The sequence below is a fragment of the Tetrao urogallus genome (assembly GCF_951394365.1).
Source record: "Tetrao urogallus genome assembly, chromosome: 31".
NCBI classification, from domain to species: domain Eukaryota; kingdom Metazoa; phylum Chordata; class Aves; order Galliformes; family Phasianidae; genus Tetrao; species Tetrao urogallus.
The window spans coordinates 363,362-378,393 of record NC_136844.1 but is presented as its reverse complement, the minus strand read 5'-3'; the positions used below and the strand labels follow the sequence as shown (position 1 = coordinate 378,393).

Genomic DNA, 15,032 nt, shown 5'->3' with positions numbered 1-15,032 from the left:
AGGGCCTTTGTTCAGCTGTGCCCAAGACTTCAGGGTCCCGGTGAGAATCCTGAACTTGGGGCTGATGGTGGGGTTGGGGCGCAGGGGTTGTTGTGCATAAAAGGAGCAGCAAGAACTGACAGCCGAGGTGTGCAAGAGTTAAAGCTCCACTTGGAAACTCTCCTTCCTGAGCCTTCTGCCCCTTTTTGGCAGGTGCCCGTCGCTGCGTCGCAGGGCTCTGAAGATGTCCAACAGCAACACGGCGCAGGAGTCCCTGGAAATAATGAAGGAGTCAGAAAAAAAGGTGGTTGAGGAATCCGTGAGCAAAACCAAACACGTATCCAGGTCACCCAGCAAGGAGGAGGCTGAGAAGGACGGGGGGGAGGAGGTCAGCGTGCGTCAGGAGGCGCAGGTGAGCGCGGAGGGGTGGCGGCGGGGCGCACGGAGCTCCTCGTTCTGCCTGAGAAGCGCAGTCCTCTGGAGATCTGCTTCCCAGCGCCGAGCGGCACCGATGCTGCACAGCCGCACATCAGGCTTTTTGCCTTCTCTTTCCTTTTTTCCTACAGAGGCGGACATCAGGCCACGGGCACGCCAGAAAAAGAGCCAAGGTAGGAGATGTTCCAGCATCCCTCTCTTCTTCAGGCTGTTCCTATGGCCGATCCCACCTGGGTTCTCATGGGACCGGTTTCTGTTTCCCATTTGTCACCCAAGTGAGTCGGCTCCATCAGGAGAGGGGTGGTCAGCAGGGACAGGGAGGTGATCGTCCCTCTCTACTCGGCTCTTGTGAGGCCCCATCTGGAGTCCTGTGTCCAGGTGTGGAGCCCTCAGGACAAGAAAGACATGGAGATTTTGGGAAGGGTCCAGAGGAGGGCGACTGAGATGATGAGGGGGCTGGAGCAGCTCCCCTATGAGGACAGGCTGAGGGAGTTGGGCTTGTTCAGCCTGGAGAAGAGAAGGCTGCGGGGCGACCTCATGGCAGCCTATCAATACCTGAAGGGAACCTACACCTCTTCAAAAGGGCTGACAATAGCAGGACTAGGGGAAATGCATCCAAGTTGAAGGAGGGAAGATTTCAGTTGGATGTTAGGGGGAAGTTCTTTACGAGGAGAGCGGTTGGGCCCTGGAACGGGCTGCCCAGGGAGGTTGTGGATGCCCCGTCCTTGGACGAGCTCAAGGCCAGGTTGGACGGGGTCCTGGGCAACCTGATCTAAATGTGGATGTTTGGTGGCCCTGCCAGGCAGGGGGGTTGGAACTACATGATCCTTGAGGTCCCTTCCAACCCGGGTGATTCTGTGATTCTGTGATTCTGTGACTCGCCAGCAGCCCTGAAAGCACAGCTTTAATTTTACACTGAGCGCTGCTGCGTTCCCCAAAATCACCAAAGCCGTCAGGTCAGCGTGGGCATCAGCTGGACGACAATGAAGAACAGCAACGATTCTCACCTCGTATCTCAGATAAAATCGCTCTGTCCTTTGGGGGTAGTTTTGACTCTTAGGTGAGGAGGGGAGGGCTGGGGCTGCCGTGGCTGAAGGGGCCAAAGGAGGAGTGAATTGAGGCAGGGAGCTTCCGCACTTCAACGTTGGTCGGCTCCAAGTTGAATCGAGGGCTGCAGGAAGGAGCTGCGTCGCTCCAGGGCTCCAAATGTCTGCATGCCCTGTGTGCTGCGAGGTGCTGGCGCTGTCGTCCTCCTTTCCAGCAGTTTGATTGATGCTGATTGCATGAACGGCTCGGTAGTGCGACAGCATGAAGCCGAGCGCGTGCTTCCTGGCTGAGGTGTCTTAACTTTGCTCTTTCTTTTACTTTTCCAGTCTAATTCAAAGCTTAAGCTGGTCAGGAGCTTGGCTGTGTGTGAAGAATCGTCCAGCCCCTTTGTAGATGGGCTGCTGGAGTCCCAGGTAGGCCCAGAACCGGACGAGTTGTGCCGTGTGGGAGCCCAGAGGATCCCCTTCTTTCTAGAGTTTGTCTTTCACTGGGCTCGCACCTCCGAGAGCCAAAGGGGTCCCACGTGGGGCTGCTTTTGAAGGAAGCGTCGGCCCTGGCGTCACCGCTTGTGTGTGCAGTCACAGCCCTTCCTTCTCACCAGGAATTGTCTGCGGCAACTCACCGGGCGCCTGCTTAAGCCGTGCTGCTGCGTCAGGGGCTCCTGATAGAGGCAGAAAGAAGCTGAAGGATCAGCTGGCGCGAAGGCTGGTGCTTTGTCAGTTGGTTTTGGCTTGGACTTTAGCAGCAGGTTATTCGATGTCAGCTTTGACAAGCCTTCTGGCCTTCAGTTTCTTCCTGTGGAGCAGGGCAAGCTTGCAGCCTTGCTGGGCAGCTGCAGCTCAGGAGAGGGGCAGACAGGAGGCCCCAGGGAGCTCTGTGCAGCACGAAAGCCACTCATCACACCTCACAGGCTTTTTGCAGCCCTCGCGCCCTTTCTCTTTCCAGACTGGAGTCGTGCTGTAGTGGTGCAAGAGCTCCTCAGTCCACAGTGTAACAGAATTTTATCAGCCCCCAACAGGGAAGCACGTAGCTTAGATCCTGGACGAGGCAGGTGTCCAGCAGTGGCAAACGCTGTTGAGTCCCATCAGATCTTCTCATGGAAGGAGAGCGGGGGCAGAGCAGAGCCTGAACCGCGTGCATCCCACGCAGCAGCTCCACCCCCAGCAGCACCGAGTGCGGGCGACTCAGAGCGCCGTGCTTGGTTTTGTTGCAGGACATCATTCAGCTGCGTGTGAGCTGCCCCTCTGACAAGGAAGAGGAAAAGTCCACGAGAGATGGGGCTGAGAAAGAAGAAAAAGAGAAGAATAAGGACAAGGCACCAAGGAAGATGCTGTCTCGAGGTCAGGTGCTCTTGTGAACGGAGCAGGTCTTATCTGCCCTGGCTGCAGGGTTCTGGGGGCAGTGGTGGCAGAGGGGTCCCCTCTCTGATGGTGGCAGGAACGCATCACCTCCATAGCATCCTTCATAGGGGGGAGGCTCTGTGTGTTTGCCCCGTGCCCTGCAGCCCTGCAGGCTCTCAGTGTGTTTGGGGTGCGAAGCCAGGACCCGCTCTGTAGACTCGTGGTTTCAGTGCAGTTTTGCTTTTCAAAACGCCTGCCACAGGTGCCAAAGCAAAGGGTTGCAAGGTGAGCTGGATTTCTGCCCTGTCACCCTGCTGTTTGGTTTTGGGGCGCAGGAACGGCTAAAAGATGCACGTTCAATCTGGTGAGCAAATTGCACCTTAAAATCCCATTTTAAGAGAGAGCAGCTGCACCGATGCAGCTTTGATTTCAAGCGCTGGTTTGCTGGTTTCCTTTTCCCTGCAGTCACCCCTAAGATTCAAAGGGTGCCAGGGAAGGGGAAGAGCAGAGCCGCTGGGCTCTGTGTTCAGATAGCCTGCAGGATGAAAGGAGCAGCAGTGGCTTATTTATGGCAGAGCACGGCGCGCTGCACTTGCAGGGCCTTTTGCAGCAGCGTGGGCTGTCCTGAGCGTCCTCTGAACAGCTTTTAGGGACGAGGTTTCCTTTCTTGGACTCCTCACGGGGCCTCGTGCAGCGCTGTGGGAGCGCGGCTCTCATGCATGCAGTCCCTGCTGAGAGATGCCTCCTCCAACCCGTTGCGCTGCAGCGTTTGGTTCATCTCTTGTACTGCTGTTGTTTCAGATTCCAGCCAGGAATACACGGACTCCACCGGCATAGATTTGCATGAGTTTTTAGTAAATACACTGAAAAAAAACCCGAGGTAGGTCAGGGGTTGGTAAAAGGAAATCCTGGTGATGGGGTGAAGGGGGGAGCGGCGGGTGATGCTGCGTCGGTTGAGCTGTGCTGGTTGTGTGCGGCCGTGTGGCCTGGGAGGGCAGGGAAGCGAGAGCTCGGTGCCTGCAGCTTTATGTGGCAATCAGCACCTGCCCTGTGCTGAGCAGGGGCAGAGAGAGGAGGAAGGCTTTGTTTGAAGGCAAGCAGGAGGTAATCCTGACCACCTTAAAGCCCGCTGGGGAAATGGTCATCAAACATCACCTCCAAAGGAGCTGCTGCTGTGTCAGTAATAAATGTAACCAAACCGAGCGCTGGCTGGCAGCAAAGCTGGGGTCGCTGCAGTGGAGCTGAGATTCGGTACGACCGAAAGCCGAGCGCTGTTAGCATTGAAATTGGGAAGGAAGTGAGGAGCTTTGTAGTTCGTTGCTGTGGAAGACGTGTGGAGTTGGGGCTGCCTGCGAGTTGCGCTGCTGCAGGGAGGCGGGCAGCGAGGATCTGTGCTTTGCTCTCTTTCAAGGTGATTTCCCCCTTTTTTTTTGGCAGGGATAGAATGATGCTGCTAAAGTTAGAACAGGAGATTCTGGAATTTATTAGTGATAGCAAGTAAGTGGTCGTTCAGAAATCCCTCCTCATCTCCAATCCAAGTGTTCCTGGCACAGCCTGAGGCCGTTGCGCTGAGTCCTGCCCCGGCTCTGCTCTCATCTGGAGCTGGTCGAGGTGTCAGGGCTCCCCCCTTTCCCTCTCTATTTCGGTGTCTGATTATTGCCTGTTTCAAAGCCTCCTCAGCTCCGATCCTTTCCTCCTTGCTTTCAGCAATCAGTTTAAGAAGTTCCCTCAGATGACCTCGTACCACAGGATGCTGCTGCACCGCGTGGCCGCCTACTTTGGCATGGACCATAATGTTGACCAAACTGGGAAGGCAGTCATTATCAACAAGACCAGTAACACACGAATGTAAGGGGGATGGAGAGAGGACGCCCCTCCCCTCCCCTCCCCTCCCCTCCCCTCCCCTCCCCTCCCCTCCCCTCCCCTCCCCTCCCCTCCCCTCCCCTCCCCTCCCCTCCCCTCCCCTCCCCTCCCCTCCCCTCCCCTCCCCTCCCCTCCCCTCCCCTCCCCTCCCCTCCCCTCCCCTCCCCTCCCCTCCCCTCCCCTCCCCTCCCCTCCTCTCCTCTCTTCTCCTCTCCTCTCCTCTCCTCTCCTCTCCTCTCCTCTCCTCTCCTCTCCTCTCCTCTCCTCTCCTCTCCTCTCCTCTCCTCTCCTCTCCTCTCCTCTCCTCTCCTCTCCTCTCCTCTCCTCTCCTCTCCTCTCCTCTCCTCTCCTCTCCTCTCCCCTTCCCCCTCCCCCTCCCCTTCCCCTTCCCCCTCCCCCTCCCCTTTCCCTTTCCCTTTCCCTTTCCCTTTCCCTTTCCCTTTCCCTTTCCCTTTCCCTTTCCCTTTCCCTTTCCCTTTCCCTTTCCCTTTCCCTTTCCCTTCCCCTTCCCCTTCCCCTTCCCCTTCCCCTTCCCCTTTCCCTTCCCTCTCCCCCTCCCCTTCTCCTTCCCTTTCCCCTTCCCCTCCCCTATCCCTTCCCCCTCCCCTTCCCTTCCTCCCAGACCTCAAGCCCTGGGGATGGATTTCAGGGATGGATTTTGCACCACATTTAATGCCTCTGTACGAAGGGACGTTCCCTCTTTGGAGGGTCAGATAGAATCCTTCGCTTCCAGCCCCACATTTATACACCTGCAAGCCCTTTGCAGCCGTCTTTAGCTCTCAGAGAAGGGTTGGCTTCTTTCGCTGCTGGCAGAGGGGAACATTCAGCACAGCAAACCTTTGTGTCCCGCTCCCTGCACACGGTTTTATGGCTCCACACGCGCTGTTACCCCCTAACAAGAGCCGATTCCTCCCGCAGTCCCGAGCAGAGGTTCTCTGAGCACATCAAAGATGAGAAGAACGCCGAGTTTCCCCAGCGGTTTATCCTAAAACGCGACGACACCAGCATGGACCGGGACGATAATCAGGTAAGGGACGGCAGATGGGGCACCGGGATCCCTCTCCTCACCCAGGCCCTCGCGCTCTTTGCTTTCGTAGCAGCCATCCTAGCATCGCCACGCCATTTCCCCTGCTTCCATCCATGTTTCCGCACTCAGGCGCTCAGGTTGAGCTCGTTGCAATCAGTGTCAGGTTCTGGTTTCTCCACGCTGGTTCTCGGAGGGTGAGAGCGAGCAGGAGGAGTTTGCCGTGGGCGCCTGTGTGCAGAGAGCGGCTCTTAGCTTTCGGCCCCCGAGAGCAGCTTGTCTTCCTGACGGCCTGGAGATGTTCCGTCCCGTCCTCTCCGCAGGCAGAGCAGTTTAGCCGATCTCCCCGCAGCGTCCCTAGAACGCGAGCGCCCCGAAGCCCAGTCGTAGGGCAGCAGCCCTGCGTCGTGCGCACGCTCCGCGCGGTGCAGACATGCCAGCAGCTCGCTGTGCCCTCTGCCCCCGCTGGCAACCACTGACCCGCTGAGCTGTGTTTGTCCCTTCAGATCAGACTCCCCTTGCAGGATGGGAGGAGGAGCAAATCTATAGAAGAGCGAGAGGAGGAATACCAGCGGGCCAGGGAGCGGATATTTGCACGAGAGGTAAGCTTAGCTCCCTGACATGCCAGGTTTCTTCCTGGAACTTTGGGGCAGGAGGTGTCCTTGCATATTCTGAAAGGTCAGATCTCACTCTTGCCTTTTCTACAAATTTCCTAGTGTTCCTGGTATCTACCAGTGAATTCCAGCTCCTAACAAAGATGCCTGTGACATGGAGATAGAGGAGCCACACGTTCCCTCCCTTAAATTCACATGGCAGTAGAAGTGTGGGGACTGACAGAGGAGGCAGGTTTGCTCCTTGCTGTCCAGCAATACTATCAGCTTATGCAGTGGCATGTCTGGAATGAGTCAATTAATGAAGCTGACAGGAACCGTGCCCTTCTCTCCCAGTTTCTCTCCATTTCTGCAGCTTTGGCCTCCTGAGCAAGCAGTGCTAGCCCTCAATCACAGAGCGGCTTGGGTTGGAGGGGACCTTAAAGATCACCTCGTTCCAAGCCGCTGCCCCGGGCAGGGTTGCCGGCCCCTAGATCAGGCTGCCCAGGAGCCCTCGGGTGTCAGGCAGGGCTCCGCTCCTTTATGGGATGGATGTGGGTTGATTTTCTTTCTCACAAAGCGTCCAGCTTGGTTGTTGTTTGCTTGAAATCTCTGCTCCCTGTGTGGAACTCCTGTAAGCCAGGGCTACGCTCCACGCTCACGTCTGGCCCGGCGAGGCTGCTGTGCTCTGCTTGTTGAGTGCTGTCTGCCCGCTGGAGGCAGCTCCGCGTGTGCCCAGAGGCAGGCGGTGGATGTGGGACGGTTCTGTGCTGCGGGTCAGATTCAAAGTCCAGCTCCTCGCCTGCAGCCTTTGAGTAGCTGGGGAACGATGCTTCCTTCCATCCCAGCGCGTTCAGGCAGCCGCCGCACTGCGTGCCGTCAAGGCAGCAGGGCCTCAGGTGGCTCCTGAGGCGTCGGTGTCTCAGAGCTGCCCCGCACGCAGGCCCAGGCCGCCCAGCTCTGCCTGCAGCCCTGCTGAGGGCGGTGGGTCCCAGCAGCGCAGTGCTGCGTGGCCGCGTGTCGCCCTGCTCTCTGCTCGCGGCCGAAGCCAGCGCTCAGCAGCCGGCCTGCAGGGCAGGGCTGGCTGCCACGGAGCGCTGGGCAGAGCTGGAGCCCCTCTCCCTTTTCTGGTGGCTCCGATGGCTGCCTGCGTTTCCCGAGCGAGGACCCTTCCGCGTCCGGTCTCGGTTGTGCCGCTAAGCAAGCGGCCTCGATGCTGCTTCAGGGCACCGAGACAGAGAGCTTAGGGCTGAGATTTGAAGAGCCAGGGCAGATCTCGGCATCACGGGTGCTGGCAAAGCTCCTGGGGGTTGGATGCAGAGCCAAGTGGGGCAGGAGCACGAGAGGCTCGGCAGGAGCTCCCGAGTGACCATTCGACTCATGCACAACACCGGCTGAATCCCATACTGTTAGTGCTTTGCTCCTCTTTGCTTTGAAGTAGCCTGGGGTTTGTTGCTTTCGAAGTTATTAAGTCTCCCTTTTCTTTCCTTCCCGTCTCCTGTCTTTCCCACGTTTCCAGACTGGCCAGAACGGATTTCTCACCGACAGCAGGTCAGTACCATGCGGCACACGCTTCCTGCACCTCTCTGCAGAGCACTGCATGACTCTGTAATGATGCTTTTCCTCTGATGTTAACTGGCAGAATCTCCAAAGAAGGCTTTTCTTCTGGCTCTCAGAAATGGAGGCAGATTTTTAGGCATTCTCTGCGATTTATTTTATTCGTTGTCCTGCTGAGGAGCTTTGCCCCATGCGTGGCTGCTTTGTGAAGTTCCTGAGGTCGTGTTTTTCACAGCATCGATTTCTGAGTCCTTTTTTTGGCCCCTTCATCAATGAAAGCGCGATGATGGGCAGCAGGAATGGCAGAAAGGAGAGGGAAAGCCAGAGGATTTGGGCAGTTTTCCAACCGTTTTGCTCTTTGTGTCCCGGAAGGGTGGGAGAACCTCTGCTCTGACGGTGGCAGGGTCAGCATCCAGGAGCGCTGGAGTCGTCCCTGGTTTAAGTTTGTGCAGGAACAGCTTTGCTTCTCAGCCACGGCTCTGCCTGCACTTGGAAGGAAGCTGTGGTGGGAAATCAGGCGTCCTCAGCACAGACACAGGGGTGCTGAGTGGAGCTACGCCTCTGGCGCTCCTGTGGGCTTCAGTCCTGCTGTGGAGATACAGCACAAGTCACCCAGCACCTGCAGCCAGCGCTGTGCTGAGAGCTTTTCTGGCTGTTGTGCCCTGAAGAGCTTCTTAACCTCCTTCCTTCGTGCTTCCCAGCGTGGGGACAGGGAGGCCGTCCCTCTCCCAGGGTCGCTTTGAGCCGCGGGCAGAGGCAGACTGAGCTGTGCAGAGGACTGGGGCTCCTCAGGGGTTGTGCTTGGAGCTGATGAGCTCCTGAGCTCACGGCAGAGCCCAGCCCTCGGAGCAAACACAGCTGCCTTCATTGCTCACCAGTCTTCTGTCAGCACCGATCTGGTTGCAGAGCTCTGCTGGCACACAGGAGCAGGCTGTGATGGGGTTCAGGAGGGGCACGAGAGGGAGCAGAGCCGTCGTTACAGCAATCAGCTGGAGAGATTCCGAGTTCTGAGGGAAGCAGAGTCTGCAGCTGAGCTGGACAGAAGGCACAGCGTGGCCCAAACGGTGCCCCCAGCTCTCAGGTTTAGGCTGGGGAGAGCCCGACAGATCAGCAGCGACACCTCTGACACCCCTGCGGTTTGCGGGGCTGCGCAGTGGCTCCCTTCAGCTGTTAGGAGATGCAGCCGCTGCGCTGGTTGCTCGGCCAGGAGAGCTGCTCTCTTTGGCTCCTGTGCTCCCAGCAGCCCTGGACATCAGCCTGGAAGTCCCTTCTCAGCCTGTCTTCTCTCCACGGCTGCTTGGAGCAGCGGCCACGCCCAGCCTCCAGCATGGCATCTCTTCCGTTGTTGCCTTCATCACCTCCTCCTCAAAGGGCCCAGGAACCTGTTAGAAACCAGTGATGTTCCTTAGCTGGGCTGGTGAGCCAGGTTTACTGCTTGGGGAGCTTTGCCAGCGCTCCGGAATCTCGTTCCAGGCAGACCTGGCTGGAGATTGAGGAGGGCGATGACTGGGAGCACGGTGATGTCGTGGCACTCAGCTGGGCAGAAAGCAGTTTTGCAGGGCGTTGGTCACCTTGTCGCCTCCGTGAAGCTCAGTGCTGTGGGACAGGAAGGCTTTAGCAAGGGGTTGTGCTCTGAGCCTTTTCCAGGCCAGAGGAAAGGGCCGGGAACCAGCACGGAGGCGGCAGCTGTGGGTCTTGGCAAGGAAGCAGTGACCCGGGCTGTTGGTTCCCCGTCTCTGATTACTGTCCCGCTGCCACGGGCTGCGCCACGGAGCCGGCATCACCCGGAGCGACGGCTGGGTGCAGCACACGCGGGTCCTGCTCCCGCTCCTCGCCCTGGAGGTGTTGTCCCACTCAGCCCTCTTTGCGCAGGGGCAACCGGGACGCTTTGAACCGGGCCTCGGGCAGCCGCCAGAGCAGCACGGAGAGCGAGATGAAGTCGCTGGAGCCTCGGCCGTGGAGCAGCACGGACTCAGACGGCTCCATCCGCAGCCTGCGGCCGCCCGTCACCAAAGCCAGCAGCTTCAGCGGCATCTCCATCCTGACGCGGGGCGACAGCATCGGGAGCAGCAAAGGCGGCGCTGCCAGCAGGGCGCCTCGGGCAGGTACCCAGCTGTGTCCCTGCCCGCCTACTGCTGGGGGGCAGCTACGCCTGGGGGGCAGCTACAGCTGGGGGGCAGCTACACCTGGAGGGCAGCTACGCTTGGGGAGCAGCTACAGCTGGGGGGCAGCTTCAGCTTGGGTGCAGTTACACCTAGGGGGCAGCTACAGCTGGGGGCAGTTATACCTGGGGGGCAGCTACAGCTGGGGGGCAGCTACGCCTGTGGGGCAGTTACACTTGGGGAGCAGCTACGCCTGCATCGCTGAGCTGGGGGTCAGCCGGCTGCGGCGCAGCGCTCGGTGCCTTCGGTTCACACGGACCGGGAAGCTTCGCTCAGGGCTGCTGGGTACCAGGATGGGGATAAACTGACTGACTGCCCGTCTGCTTTCTTTACGCTCTTTTCCATTCAAGGCCTGGTTCTCGGTGCCCCCGAGGCGTGCAGCCAACCCCCTTCATCGCAGCCCGCCCGCGGCCTCCTTCCCTGCGCGTCCCAGCAGCCTCAGCCGCCGCCTCCCCAGCAGCCCCCGCCGCAGCCCCCCGGCCTCCCCCCCGCCGCCCAGCAGCAGCCAGCCATGAGCAGCCACATGATGTCTCAGGTGAGCCGCTGCTCGGCAGAGGCAGGCGGTGGAGATGCGGGCAGGGCCAGGCTCCCGGGGGGGCGCAGAGTGAACCGGGGTCGGTGCCATGCATGGGGGGGCGGTGGAATGGGAGTGGGAGAGACAGAGGTCATCTGGAGGAAATGGATCTGCGGTGCGGGCCGTTGCCACCCTTAGTAGATTTGTCACCGTTCGTGCCAGGCACGGCCTGCTTTGTGGGCTGCCACACGCAGGTGGCCGCGCGGTGCCCTTCCCGAGGAGCAGACGCTGCCCCGCTCTGCTCTCCGTGCTTTCCAGCCCCCTGCAGCGCCACCTCTGTGTGTTTGCGGCGGGCTCCGGTGACTAACCTTGTTGTTCCTTCTTTCTCTCCTTCCTCCCACCCTTCCTTCCTCCTCACCTTTCCCCACCCCAACCCCCGTCCTCTGCTCCCTCCTCTGCTGGTCTCAGCCGGTCCCGGCGCTGCAGCCCGTTCAGTATTCTCCAAGCTCCTGCCCCCAAGTCCTCTTGCCAGTCTCTCCACCCCAGCAGTACAACATGGTATAAACCCCATTTACTCTCGTGTGCTGCCTCTGTTGTCCTCGTGCGCTGTTTGTGTCTATGAGCTTCTGCTGCTCGGGGGTGTCGCACGCGCCGCGCACTGGGTTTAGGATTCGGGGAGGCCCTGTGCTGCCGTGGATGCTGGAGGCCGTGGCGCCCGAGGCTGATCTCAGAGGCCACAGCCGCGCTGCAGTCCGCGCTCAGCCCGTGTTGTCTTTCGGGAGCGGCGCCCCGTGGCACGGCGCCCTGCGGGACGCAGATCCGCGCCAGGCTGTGGAGGGCTGCGCGTCCCCTGCTGAGCTTCCGGCTCCCCGTCCTGCAGGGCGCTCTCGATCTGTGGCAGAGCCGTGGGAAGGAGCGCTCAGCAGAGCCGCGTTCCCTCGCTGCGTCCCGCGCGCCGTCCTCCTCCACTCCTCTCGCTTGTCCCCACTGCAGGCTGACGAACTCAGCAGCCCCTTTGGGCAGATCAGCCTCAGCCGGCAGGGCTCGACGGAAGCACCGGATCCTTCCTCGGCGATGTTCCAGCCATCCCTCATCTCCCAGCACCCTCAGCAGGCGGGATTCATCATGGCGACCCCCGGGCAGCCCATTCCCACCTCCAACTACTCGGCCTCAGGGCACACGGTCCCCACGCAGCAGGTGCTGCAGCCCCAGGGCTACATTCAGCCTCCCCAGCAAGTAAGGAGCCGCAAGGCCGGAGGGGACGAGGAGCTCAACCCAGATCCGCAGGGCAGGGGGCTGCTGGGGAGGACGGTTTGCTGCTGGGGAGAGGCTGCCCTTCTTTTTCTGCTGCTCATTTGTGATGGAGCGACAGACAGAAGTCGGAGCGCTGGGCACACGTGTGCTCTTAGGAGACGCGTCTGTCTCCTGGTACGATTTCTGCTCCCACGTCACAGGGCCGATCTGTGGGGAGCCCTCGGCCAGTCCCGGCTCGTAGTGGAAGTGGGGCAGTGACCAGATGGAGGGCTGACAGCCCTGAGCTCTCATTTGGGTCCTGCGGGGCACCGTGACGGCTGGGATGGGGGTGGGACCCATAGGTGGGGGGTGGTGAGAGCTGCGCCTGCTGTTCTTTGCACTGCAGCGCTGGGGGTGAGGCTGGGAGGAGCGGGGCGCCGTGCTTCCCTGGGCGTCTCTCCTCTGCCCGGAGCCGAAGCCCTGCTGGGTTTCCTTCAGCAGCAGGCGGCAGAGAGGAGTGGTCCTGGAGGAGCCTGGAGGGTCCGGATTTCTCGATGCCGCTTCTTGAGTTCTTACCACCGCCTTGTCTTGGTTTTGCTAGATTCAGGTTTCTTACTACCCTCCCGGGCAGTACCCGAACTCCAGCCAGCAATACCGATCTCTCAGTCACCCAGTGGCCTACAGCTCTCAGCGCACGCAGCAGCTCCCCCAGCAAGCCCAGCAGCCCGGTAAGGGGAGGGGAGGCAGCAGGCGGCAGGGCCCTTCCCCTTCCCTTTCTCTCTGTTGGCTTCCACGGATCTCCCGGGCACGGCTGCGCCTCCGCGTCCCGAGGTGCCGCTCTCTGGCTCCTTGCTGCACAAAGGAGGGTTGAAATGTGACCCGGCTCAAAAGCTGGCTTTTGCCTTTCCCCTGAGTTCGCAGCGTGCTGCCAGCAGCTTCTTTTGGGCCTTTTTAAACCTTCCGCGAGGGAATCCCTTTTCTGAAGGGGCCAAAGCAGGCTCACACCTCGATTTATCCGTTGCGGCCGGCTGGGAAGCCGTTCCATTTCATCCTCGCTCCAACAGGTTTACAGCCCATGATGTCCAACCAGCAGCAAACGTACCAAGGCGTGATGGGAGTGCAGCAGCCGCAGTCACCCGGGCTCCTCAACAGCCAGAGGAGCAGCATGGGGGGCCAAATGCAGAGCGTGATGGGGGTGCAGCAGCCGCAGCCGCCGAGCCTCCTCAGCAGCCAGAGGAGCGGCATGGGGGGCCAGATGCAAGGCCTGGTGGTGCAGTACGCTCCTCTGCCTTCGTACCAGGTGGGCATCGGGGTGGGGGTGGCCTCGGCCCCGCAGCCCTCGCTGTTGTGGGGCGGCGGCGGAGGCGCAGGTTGTGCTGGGGATGCGTTTGAGCTGTGGGGGGTCTGCTGAGGAAGGGCTGAGTGCCGCTGCTCCCTGAGCTCTGTGTTCCCGGCTGCCCTCTGATCCCGGTGTCTCTTGAAGCTTCAGTGGGCGGCTCCCGCTGTCCTCGACTCTGGTTCCACAGGGCCGCTCCTCTCCTCCCTGCACAGGTTCCCGTGGCCAACGAGTCGCAGAGCGTGGTCCAGCAGCCCTTCCAGCAGCCGGTGCTGGTGCCGGCCAGCCAGTCTGTCCAGGGGGGGCTTCAGACCGGAGGCGTGCCCATCTACTACAGCGTCATCCCAACCGCCCAGCAGAACGGCACCAGGTAGGAGCTTCTCTGCGTCAAGGGCGCTGCGTCCGGGTCCCGCAGCCGCTGGGGGTGGGGGACGCGCTGGGGATGCTGGGCTGCTCTGGAGCTTGCCTTCCCCGGGCTGCCCTGCAGAGCCTCCCGGGCTCCCCCGGTGTCGCCCCCCCTGTGCGTTCTGCAGGGGCTGCGGCTGCCGCTTCTCCTCCCCCCCGCCAGCAGCTCAGCAGAGCGCGTTCTGTTTCACAGCCCTTCGGTGGGGTTCCTGCAGCCGCCCGGCTCGGAGCAGTACCAGATGCCGCAGTCTCCCTCGCCCTGCAGCCCGTCGCAGATGCAGCAGCCGTATTCAGGTGCGAGGCGCCGCGGCGCGGCTGCTCGGATCGGCGTCGGGGCGGAGGGGAGATCGGGGGCTGCCGCCGGGCGGCGCGTTTCCTCGGCGCATCGCGCAGCGCTCCGCGAGTCACCGGGATGCGGCAAAGCGGCTCCGCTCCGGGCCGCCCTGCGCTCGGCGTCCCCGCAGCCCGGCGGGCGGGGCGGGAGCGGCGCTGGGAGCCGCCGTGGGCTGCGGGCTCCCTCTGGTGGCGGCGGCGCTGCGTGTCGCCGGGTCGGCCGCGGGGAGGCGGGCGCAAATCGTCGCCTCGGGGCGAACCGGGAGAGCGGAGGGAGCCGTGCGGCCCGCGGGCGGCGGAGGAAGGATTATGGCGCAGGGAGGAGCGCGCCGTTGCGGTCGCTGCCGCTTCTTCCACGGCCGAGCGGCCGCGCCGTGCGGAGCTGGGGGCACCGCTGCCGTCCTCTGTCCCCAGGGGTTTCCCCGTCGGGCCCCGGCGTGGTGGTGATGCAGCTGAACGTCCCCAATGGCCCCCAGCCCCCCCAGAACGCCCCCGTGGTGCAGTGGAGCCACTGTAAGTACTACAGCCTGGAGCAGCGGGGGCAGAAGCCGGGAGAGCTGTACAACCCGGACGGCGGCGCTCAGGTATGGGGAGGAGCGGCAGGAGGGCGGCCGGCTTTCGGGAGCGGCTGGGCTGGGAGGAGGGGCGGGTGGGCGCGAGCCCCGGGGGCGCCTGACCCTCCGCGTCCCCCAGGCCGGCACCCAGCTGAGCAGCCCCATCACGTCCCCCACCCAGTCCCCGACGCCGTCGCCCGTCACCAACCTGAACAGCGTCTGCACGGGGCTCAGCCCCCTCCCCGTCCTCACGCAGTTCCCCCGGCCCGTGGGCCCGACGCAAGGTAAAAGGGGAAGGGCTGGGAGCTGCAGGGCTGCTCTTTCCCTGCCGTCCGTCCGCACGGCTGCACACCTCTCCTCCCGGCCTCCAGGTGACGGGCGTTACTCGCTGCTGGGCCAGCCGCTGCAGTACAACCTGTCCATCTGTCCCCCGCCGCTGCTCCACAACCAGCCCAACTACGGCGCGCACCAGGTAGAGCGCGACCCCCCGGCGCCCGGCCCGCGCTGCTGCTGCTGCGGCCGGCTTCCCCCCGCGGGATGAAACGGCGCCTGGTCCCTGGCTGTGGCAGCTCCTGGAGCTGGGCTTTGTCCCAGGCTCTGCCACTTCCAGCTGGGGGCACCCGTTCCGGCGCAGCGCCACGTCGTCGCCCCTCCTCCCCC

The 15,032-nt window shown here is 61.7% G+C and overlaps 1 protein-coding gene across 1 annotated transcript; it reads left to right on the top strand.

The window, feature by feature from the left end:
• Positions 1–223: 223 nt before the first annotated feature.
• R3HDM2 (R3H domain containing 2) lies at positions 224–14,913 on the top strand (the record flags this gene model as incomplete). The annotated part of the gene is made up of 22 exons (XM_079547817.1): positions 224–391; positions 546–587; positions 1,788–1,874; positions 2,675–2,801; positions 3,603–3,681; positions 4,239–4,298; positions 4,509–4,649; positions 5,583–5,691; positions 6,195–6,290; positions 7,798–7,829; positions 7,921–7,974; positions 9,708–9,940; positions 10,348–10,532; positions 10,980–11,069; positions 11,505–11,747; positions 12,346–12,472; positions 12,809–13,044; positions 13,296–13,450; positions 13,679–13,779; positions 14,233–14,402; positions 14,512–14,656; positions 14,744–14,913. 22 exons carry the CDS (start codon positions 224–226, stop codon positions 14,911–14,913), a joined length of 2,850 nt encoding a protein of 949 aa, XP_079403943.1.
• Between the last annotated feature and the right edge of the window lie 119 nt (positions 14,914–15,032).